The sequence below is a fragment of the Chrysochloris asiatica genome, unplaced genomic scaffold, assembly GCF_000296735.1.
Source record: "Chrysochloris asiatica unplaced genomic scaffold, ChrAsi1.0 scaffold00123, whole genome shotgun sequence".
NCBI classification, from domain to species: Eukaryota; Metazoa; Chordata; class Mammalia; order Afrosoricida; family Chrysochloridae; genus Chrysochloris; species Chrysochloris asiatica.
The window spans coordinates 7,470,744-7,481,283 of NW_006408641.1; the positions used below are offsets into that span (position 1 = coordinate 7,470,744).

The 10,540-nt window shown below is 41.9% G+C and overlaps 1 protein-coding gene across 1 annotated transcript in view; it reads right to left on the minus strand.

The window, feature by feature from the left end:
* The window catches only part of SCTR (secretin receptor), a 100,546-nt gene that overhangs the window by 87,468 nt on the left and 2,538 nt on the right, over nucleotides 1-10,540 (minus strand). The window contains exon 2 of the mRNA XM_006868743.1: nucleotides 6,732-6,852. Coding sequence (XP_006868805.1) covers nucleotides 6,732-6,852 — 121 coding nt within the window. The remainder of the gene's footprint in view (nucleotides 1-6,731; nucleotides 6,853-10,540) is intronic.

Below are 10,540 nucleotides of genomic sequence, written 5' to 3' on the forward strand. Positions count from 1 at the left end.
AGGCTATGGGTATATACAGATACTAAATAAAAAACCTGACTTAGACTTTCTTAAATTAATGATCAGTAAATTAGAGAAGTTGTTTTTCATAGCCTCAGTTTCCCTCATAAGTGATGTTTTTGTAGGCTATAAACAGATAGTGTATGGAAGAAGTTAATGGAGAGTTAATTGCATCCAACAACTAAAATTAACAGGACTTAACAGACAAAGGTTAAGAAATATGTGAAGGTTAACTTTCTTCTCAGAGAAAAGAATAGATTTATGTAGGAACAAATGTTTAACTAAAAGGTTTCAAGGCGCCTGAATGTCTCCTATGCCTTGAGATAATGTCTTTGCTGTAGCTTCTCATCCCTGTTGTAAATTTAAGAATTGTAAACCATGAGGAATGTGCCCCAAGATAGATTGTACCTTGATGTCATTGATTACTATGAATGCAATGTTTTTTGTAATGGTATATAAGGGGGTTGTAAGATAGAATAGAAAGAAGTAGAAGTAAGTAGAAGTAGAGGTAAGTAAGAATAGAGGCAAGAAGTAGAGGTAAGAGTAAGTAGAGGGAGGTAGAAGAAAGGAGTAGAAAAAAGGAGAGAGGTAAGAGATGTAGAGGCAAGAGTGACAGAAGTAAGTAGAAGCAGAAAGAAGTAGGGAGAGAAGAAGGAATATGAGGTGGAGAGGAGACGAGACAAGAAGTAGGGAGAGAAGAAGGAATATGAGGTGGAGAGGAGACGAGACAAGAATGGAGGGAGGATAGAGGGAGTAATGTAGAGAAGAAGCAGGGGAGTGGAGTAGTGAAAGTAGTAATGTAGATAATTAGGAGTAGTAGTGTAGAAAGAAAAAGAATAAGAGTAATGTAGAGAAGGAGACAGTAAAGAAATGGAAGGAGGGGAAGGGAGAAAAGAAACAGAAAAGATGAGCAGGAGGGGAGCAGGAGAGGAGAGAAGGAAAACAGGAGCAGGGGAGCGGAGAAAGGAAGCAGAAGAGATGAGCAGGAGAGCAGGGGAGTAAAGAATGAGCAGGACAGTAAAGAATGAGAGAAGTAGAGTATTAGAGTAGCCATAGAAATAATAATAATAAAGCATGTAAGAAGAAGATTTTGAATTTATCATGACCCATGACTCCGTGTAATCCTTATCGCCGACGTCCGCACACGTCTTCGGAAAAAACCCTGGAATAAATATGCCGGGGCAGGCTCTCGACATAATGGGGCTTTGGGTGTTGGGCCCATGTTGCAAGACCTCGGCTCTGGAGGAGAAGGGCATGTCTTCCAGCAGGAAACCCATCTCATGGGTCTGTCCCAGACCCATTGCTACAGGCCAACCTGATGAGTAGTGTCCACTGTCCATCAGCATTCTCAGCCTAGCTTATCAGAAACCACCTGTCCAGTACCCCAACAGACCTAGTCCCTGCCCCCTGGCTGGTACCTAGAAGCCACAACCCCCAGCCAGTAGATGAAGGGAGTGAGGAACACAGGCAGGCCCTACCCCCAGTCAATCTCTTGTTCTGGACCACTTCCATCAGTTCCCTGGAGCCATCTGGAAGTCAGGTCTTCTGCTCAGAGTGGAAACACTTGAGATGAAGTTGAGGAGGTTGTGAGATCAGAAGCCAGCATGTCAGACTGGTATGGATACTGACAGACACACAGATATACCATCAGTACCAAGCTAGCTTGGAGAGCAGTGAACATTTTAGATACATCAGGTGCTAATATTTAAAAATGGTGTTGTTCTTAAGTGTCATCGAGTCATTTCCGACTCATAGCAACCCTATATAGTTTTCAAGGAGTTTGAACTTCCGACATTGCTGTTCAAACACTTTTCGGTCCAGTGTTTACATTGCCACACCAGGACTAATGTTGTTGCTAAGTGCCTTCAAATCGGTTCCAACTCATAGCGACTCTGTATAGGGTTTGTGAGGAGGGGCTGGTGAATTTGAATTGTGACCTTGCGGTTCACACCCACCTTGTGGTCTGGTACATACTCCCACAGCACAACAGGGAGGACTCCTTACACCAGGACTAATAGCCTTCCCTTATTCTCAGTGTGAATCCACTTTCATATCATTTCTCCCAGAGGCTTGGCATTCTGAGCCTTATGTCTCAGGGCAGAATGAAGGTGTCCAGGCCCTGTCATTGGAATTTTAGCCATTCACCTTGGACACTGAAGCAGAGGGCAGTCACTGATTTGCACCTGTGGTTGGGTTTGTCAGGAACTTGCTCCCTACCTATTCTAGACACTGGGATAGCAGAAGGGCCCAGGAAATCAAGAAAGTTTGACTCAGTGGTGCCCACTAGGAGTATTACAGACTGTAATATGGCTCCCCACAGGCAGTTTTTACTGCCAATTAGAAGAAGAGACTCAAACTTCGGGCTAGAGTGAGGTTTTGGGACCAGGTGTTCACTCAACCATACTGTCCTCTTCCCTCATGTGGTAGATGAATGACTTACTTAAAGTGCATTGTTGTTGTTATGTGCCATGGAGTTGGTTCTGACTCATAGTGAGCCTGTACAGGGTTTCCAAGGCTGTAAATCTTTACGGGAGCAGAAAGCCTCATCTTTCTCCCGTGGAACAGCTGGTAGTTTCGAACTGCTGACCTTGCGGTTCACAGCCCAATTCGTAACCACTAGGCTACCAGAGCTCCTTTAAAGTGCATTACAACATCCCAACTGCTTGCTCTCTATCCATCACCACAAGCTGATGTTCCTCCTGCTCTGGCTGTTCCTTGACAAAGTCTTCCTATTTGGCCAATGAGGGCTGGGGAATGCTTTCTCCTTGGGAAACCTCAACTTATCTCCAGCCAGGACCTCTCCTCTGCAGTGTCTCAACTTCACACCTCTACAACTGAACTATCTTTTGTGTCCTTTCTCTCCAAACTCCTGTTGCTTCACCCCTTCCTCCAGTTGGACACCTGGAAGTGATCCTGGATACTGCCCTTTCCCATCATGAACGTATTTATTACCAAATCTTCATCAATGGGGTCGCCATGAGTTGGAGTAGACTCAACCAAAGCTAACAAGTAACTCTGTTTCTTTTTAACTTTTTATTGTGAATTGAGTGCAGGTTTACAGAGCAGAACATTTCCTTTATATTCAGCAAATCTACACTTCATTTTATCTCAATGATTGCAATCCCCTCAATGTGCTTATCCCACTTCCTCCCTGTGTTTCATTGTTTCCATTCTTCCTTCTTTCCCAATCCTTCTAAATTTTGTCCTTAGGTAAAATCTGCCCTTTGCTCTCTTATGTACTAGGGTTGTTGTCTCCACTATATGCCTATCTATTGTTTGGCTGAAAATTGAGCCATGGAGGTGAGTTTAGTTCCAGACCTGAAGGGTCACCAAGGGCCATGGGCTTGGGGTTCTACAGTCTCTATCTGACCAAGTACACCTGGTCCTTTTTGTAATTCTCAATTTTGTTCTACACTTTCTCCCGCTTTTATCCAGGACCCTCTAATGTGATCCCTTTCAGAGCAGTTGGTAGTAGTAGCTAGGCACCATCTAGTTCTTCTGGTCTCAAGGTCATGGGGACTGATGTCTATGTGGTCCATTAGACCACTGGACTAATTGTTTCCAGGCATCCTCAGTTTTCATCATTCTTCTTTCCTCTGGACACAGAGAGACCAATAGTTGCACCTTAGATGACTACCCATGAGCTTTTAAGATCCCAGTTGCTACTCACCAAAGTTAGTTAGTTAGTTAAGTGCTGTCGAGTCGGTTCTGACCCATAGTGACCCTGTACAGGGTTTCCAAGGAGCAGCTTGTGAGCTTGAACCACTGACCTTGCAGTTCAAACGGCTTTTCAGTCTGATGCCTTAGCCCACAGTGCCACACCAGAATGTGTGGACTGTCCTTATGAACTACGTGGCTCTACTTTTCTCCATCTCCACCACCCTTTATGGAGCAGACTCTATTAGTGCCTTTGCCATACCTCTGTGGACTTTGCTTTTTCTGTTCATGCCAGACCCCTTACAACTGTCAGGCCTTGAGTTCCTTTGTTTGGGGGTTTCCCCCATTTTCTGTAGCCTCCTTTGTCCCCATGCACAGCAGGATGGATTAAGCAAGGAAAAAATGCCCTTTCCCCAGGAGCAACCCCAACTCTGCCTGGTAGGGAATTATTGGGTAATTACTCCAACTCTTTTGTCACTTAGAGGAGTGTGCTCTACACTGGCTCCCAGGAAGAATAAGCTCCAAGCGTCCAGATTGTAATGTAACATTGACTGTCTTCTTTCTCTTCTCTGCCTGCTTCTCATTTTTTTACTGGTGTTTCCTGGAATTATTGCTAAACAATCTATAAGCATTTGAATTCTTGCTTCAAGGCATGTTTTGAGGGAACCTAAAGGAAGACACCTCTCTAGTCCCAGTGACTTTTCTCTCTTGTCCAGATCCCAACCTCCCAATGGACTTGTGTCTTTCTCCAATTTTCTTTCCATATCGCATCAATGAGTCAGATGATCATGTCTCTCTCCCCTTGAGATTCTCAAAGATGTGCCATTGCTGTTAGGATCTGCTTGAAAATCCTCCACCTGGCTGCCCCTCGAGCTTCATTTTGCTAAAGTCGTCCTCTCATCTCTAGGCTGTGTTCCAGCCACAGTGGCCTTCTTCCTTTCCTCAAATGCACCATGCCCTCTCCCACCACAGATTTGTCCTCTCTGTATGAAGCACACGTTCTTCTTCTCTTTGCCTAACAACTGTTCTATACCCTTAGATCTCAGCTCCAATATACTTCCCAGAACCCTGGTGACACACTTACACAGAGTCACTGACAGTGTTGTGCTTGTTTCACTAAAGTGGATATTGATTTGTGGTTATTCAATGAACTTCTTCCAGAGTCATTATGGCAGAGGCTGCTCAGTGCCCATCACTAGCTCTTCTCTGTTCTTTCTGAGTAACGGAAACTGATTTTGTTCAACACAGCCAAGGGTGCAGCTAAGAATTCCATCTCCAGCCTCCACTGCTATCAAGGGTGGCCACACAGTCAAGTTCCAGGCAAGGTGGTGTCAGCGGATCATCTAGAGAATTCTTGGAACATTTGACTTCTTGGCATTCTTCCTTCTCTCCTTTTTGGCAGGAACATAGGCACAATACACTCCTCTCCTCCCTGAAGGTACAAAGGTCACCTTCCCACCAAGTGGACAAAAGAGGCATGTTAAGCAGAAAGATAGAAGGAATCTTGAATTTGATGGCATCTTGGAGCTTTGCACCAGCTCTATACTTTTGTATGAAACAAACTCCTACTTGGTGAAGCCAGTATATCAAGCTTCTGCCATATGTAGCAAAATACATTCTTAAATTATAGAAGAATAATCGGTGTTCTTTTTCCCCCTTGCCCTTATTTCCTCATTTTTACATTACAAGTGCCCTCGAGTCAGTTCAAGTGACCCTATGTTGGGTTTCCAATGCTGTACATTTTTACAGGATCTGAATGTCTCATCTTTCTCCTGTTGAATGACTGATGGACTCGAACTGCTAACCTTGTGGTTTGCAGTCCAGTGCTTATCATACAGAGACACCATGCCCCCCTTTATAATCTACTGTAGGAGCTAAATACATAATTGTTGAGTGAATGCTTTAAATTTCACACCAAACCCATAAAACAGATGTGGAAACTGAAGCTCAAAGCCATCTAGTCACTAGTTCAAGGTCACGGTCTAGTTTAAAAGCCTGCGTTCTTTTCTGAAAGCTACACTTCTCCTTATACTTGGATGGTGGAGAGCAAAGATGAGAAGTTAAGGAAGGGAATAGAAAGAAAATGAATACTTAAATATTAAATATAATTTAAATTGTTGTTATTCATATTTAAATTAATATTTGTGAAACATCTGTATTTTTCATAGTTTTTTTCATTTGTCATTACAAATGCGAAGTAGACAGTAGCTGAGACTCAGGGGACTAAATAATTTGCTCAAGATCATACAGCCAGTAGGTGTCTGACTTTGTACTGCTTTTCCTACTATGGCACTTTACAACAACAACAACAGTGTAAGGAGCTCTGGTAGAGTAGTGGTTACGAATCGGGCTGTGAGCCGCAAGGTCAGCAGTTCGAAACTACCAGCTGCTGTGTGGGAGAAAGATGAGGCTTTCTGCTCCCGTAAAGATTTACAGCCTCAGAAACCCTGTACAGGGTCACTATGAGTCGGAACCGACTCCACGGTACATAACAACAATGGCTGATTTTTCAGAAGGAAATCACCAGGCCTTTTGCCAAGATCCCCCCGGGTAATTCAAACGTCCAACCTTTCCGTTAGTAGGCTAGCATTTAACTGTTGGCTCCACCTAGAGATTTCAATCAAGGTTGTTGTTAAGTGCTATCGAGTTGATTCCAACCCATAGCGACTCTGTATAAGTTTCCAAGGAGCAGCTGGTAAACTTGAACCACCGACCTTGAAGTTCAAATGACTTTGCAGTCTGACACATTAGCCCACAGCACTACACCAGGTCAGTCAAGGTGATAGTGCCTTTAAAGGTCATTGTTATTGAATCTCTACCTGATGAAGTAATCATGTAGAAACTGAAGGTAAGAACACCCTGGCTATATTCACATTTCCAGAGTGAAGGAAGAGTGTGATGATCTGGCTTTGGGGGCATGTGTAGACTGTTCACCAGGATTAGTCAATACCCTCCCTCCCCATAAATGATTATCTGGATGAATGAACTGACCAGAGCACAAGTTTCCCTTGATCCAGTTGGACAGGACATGATCCATGTCCAAGAGTGGACATGGTGCTAAGTTGGTCATGTACCTGGTGTTGGCTGCTCCACACCCAGGTCTTCTGTCTGCTCCCTGGAAAGATCCTGTAGGCACTGGTCTTGTTCTGCCCATAGTACACGGAGCACATCACACAGTTGGGGGAGGGCTCCAACCTGCAGGTTCAAAACCAAGAATGTTTATCATTACCACTAACTCAATTCTACCAGATGAGGACTTTCTAAGAGCAAGAATGGTGCTAGCCAATGCGCATTCAAAATAAAGAAGGCAAAGTCCCTGTCTGCCATGAGCTTCTAGTCTGTAGGGAAGTGAAGCAATCACTACTGAGAGAGAATTCAGAAAATAAGTGGGAAGTCTTGGATGTGTAAACAGTCTATAGCTTAGTAAAGTGGAGGGTCAGTGAAAGAGAGGAAGACCTCCAAGATGGATTGGCACAGTAGCAGCAACAATTATTCCCATTTAAATTCACATGAATAATAAACAAGTATGAGGATGCTGCAGGACCAGGCAGTGTTTTGTTCTGGTGTGCATACGGTTCCTTTGAGTTTGAACCAACTTGATGGCACCTAACAACAACAACAACAAACAGCCTGTCCAGTACAAAAGCTGTCCTAAGTTTACCAAGACTCCTGAAGGACATCAAACTTCAAGGGAGGAAGAACTGGCAACAACTGTTCCTAGAGTAGATTTTCATAGCATGGCTCCATTATTTTATTTGTGTCCCAAACACATATTTTTCAGTATGTGGGATGGATAAATAAATAAATGAACAATTAAACAGATTAATTATTGGACCTCAATTTCTTTTTTCCAGGATATGAGATTTTAGTATTATAAAGTCCCCTCATATACATTAATTTATATAGTCCTCACAATAATCTTGACAAGAGAGGGAAAAAGGCAACTGAGGCCTATAATAGTGGATGTGACCAATGTTGTACACCAAAGGCTCCTGATTTCTCCCAAGATGTCAAGGATCCCCTAGTCAACATGACACTAATAGTTCACAGGTGGTAATACCAACATAATGGAACAGGGAAGATGCCTATACTTCAAAACAAAAGTTCTGTGTCAGAAAACAACAGCTCAAGTGTGTCTGTATTGAAGTGATTCTTATGTCATCACCCTTCACTAATGCAGTCTAAGAAGATCTACCAACTGTCAGAAGCTACCCTTTGTCTCTCATTTCCTGACCTCAGTGGTCTGTTTTGTAGTTCCCACAAAATATACAAATCATGTACTCTGGAAACTCCTGGCCCTGTTCCACTCTCAGGTCAGACCATGATCATTCCTTCTCCACCTTACTCCTCACTTTGCCCCACTATAATATTGCAGATCACTTAATCATATTGTTTTTTAAGCTCTTACATTGAAACAAGTAGATTCCCTAATACAGTTAATTTGTCAAGAGAGCAGGCATGTGTCCCCTCAACACCTGTGCCCTTGTCCTCCTCCTTGTGGGGTTATTTCCTGGTCCTAACTGAAGACCATCATCTTCAGCACCTCTGTATTTTTTGTTGAGGTGGCAGTGAGCTTAAGTAGGAAAAATCTACCTACAGCTGAGCAGGTACTACCCAGTGTCTGGGATTGTGGGCCATACCAGATGATACCGTCAGACTCCAAAATAACTATAAAATTTTTGCAGTGTTTCAGCATAAATTAATTTTTTAAAATAACAAAAAGAAACCCCCCAAAAATTTAAATAACAACAACAACAAAATAGTTTCATTCCTGTAGCTATAACAACAAAACCTCTTTTTTTGTAAGCCCATTTGTAAACTCAGTTTATGTATGTCAATATACCAACAAGGCTAAAACAATGATGTTTTATTTCTTGGATCGTCTAATGTTCTCTGGTCAGAATTGTCATTATTACCCAATTACAATGCTGCTTTGAGTTATGTGGTTTCATCTACATGAGCTACAAACACAAGCTGTTGCTTTCATTGCTGCCGGTGTTTATATGTTGTTATTGAGTGCCAGTCGAGTCAATTCCGACCCATAGCGACCCTGTATAGGTTTCCAAGGAGCAGCTGATGAGCTTGAACCACTGACCTTGCAGTTCAAACAACTTTGCAGTCTGACGCATTAGACCACAGCACCACACCAGGACTCCGGTGTTTACATAGTTGTTGATTTTGTCAAAGGTTATGATGTTTTAACTACAATACTGTAGTGATTAGATTTTTGAAACTATACAATGAAGTCATAATAAAGGAAAAAAAACAAAGCAAAACATTAAACCCAATGCCACTGGGTTGATTTCAACTCAGCGTGACACTATAGGATAGAGGAAGACTGCTTCTTAAGGTTTCACTGGAGCAAGACCGCCTGGTCTTTTCCTGTGGAGTAGTTGCTGGGTTTCAATCAATGAATGATCTTGAGGTTAGCAGTCTAATACTTAAACCACTGCACCACCAGGGGTCATTAAATTGAAGTAAAAGAAGAAGAAAATTAGGCTTCTTCTATTCAGCTACTAACACTATTGCAATTCAATGTGAAAGGTTTTTACTTGTTGTCATTGTTATGTGCCATCAAGTTGGCTCTGACTCCTAGAAAGCCTGCTCAGTCCTGCACCACCTTCCCATTTGTTATGCTTGAGCCCATTGTTGTAGTCACTGTGTTGCTCCATCTCTTTGGGAGTCTTCCTCTTTTCCACTGATCCTCTACTTTACCAAGCATGATGTCTTCTCCAGTGGCTGGTTCCTCCTGATGAGATATCCAAACTCTCATCATCCTTGCTTCTAAGGTGCATCACTTGAAAGAGATCTTTTGCAGCAGGTTTTCTCAGTGCAAAACATTGTCTGAATTTTGTGACTGCTGCTTCCACAGGCATTGATTGTGAATCCAAATAAAATGAAATCCTTGACAACTCAATCTTTTCTCTGTTTATCATAATATTGTTTATTGGTCCAGTTGTGAGGATTTTTGTCTTCTTTATGTTGAGGTCTTCTCCATACTGAAGGCTGTGGTCTTTAATATTCATCAGTAAGTGCTTCAAGTCCTCTTTGCTTTCAGCAAGCAAGTTGTGTCATCTGCATATCTGAGGTTATTAATAAGACTTCCCTCAATCCTGATACCACCTTCTTCTTCATATAGTCCAGTTTCTTGGACTATTTTCTCAGCACACAAATTAAATAAGTATGGTGAAAAGGCTACAACCTGAGTGTACGTACACACAGTATTTCCTGATTTTAAACCATACAGTATCCCTTTGTTCTGTTGGAACAAGTGCCTCTTGTTTTAAGTTTTTCAACTTTAATTTGAATTTGCATAGAACAATTATGGTCTGTTTGACAGTGTGTCTTTGGTCTTGCTCTAAGTGATGACATTAAGTTTCTCCATCATCTCTTAGACTCTTGGTGTGGTGCCATAGATCTGCTAACTGCAAGATCAGTGATTAAAATCCACATTTGCTTCTCCGAAACTCTGTACAGGTCTCTATGAGCCAGAACTGACTCGATGGAACTTAACAACATCAACTCTTTCCACAGATGTAGTTTATTTGATTTCTATATATTTCATCTGGCAAGGTCCAAGGGTAAACACGCATTTCCTGTTGCTAAAAAAAAAAGGTGATTGCAATGAATAAATGGTTAGTCTTGCAAAATTCTATCATGTGATCTGCAGCATCATTTCTATCGCTAAGGCCATATTTTTCCAACTATTGATCCCTCCTTTTTTTCCTTTTATTTATTTATTTATTTATTTATTTATTTATTTATTTATTTATATTTTTGTAATTTAAGGTTTTTATTGTGGATTGAGTGAAAGTTTACAGGGCACGTCATCAGTTTCACATTCAACAATTCATATAACTTATTTCATTACATTGATTATAAT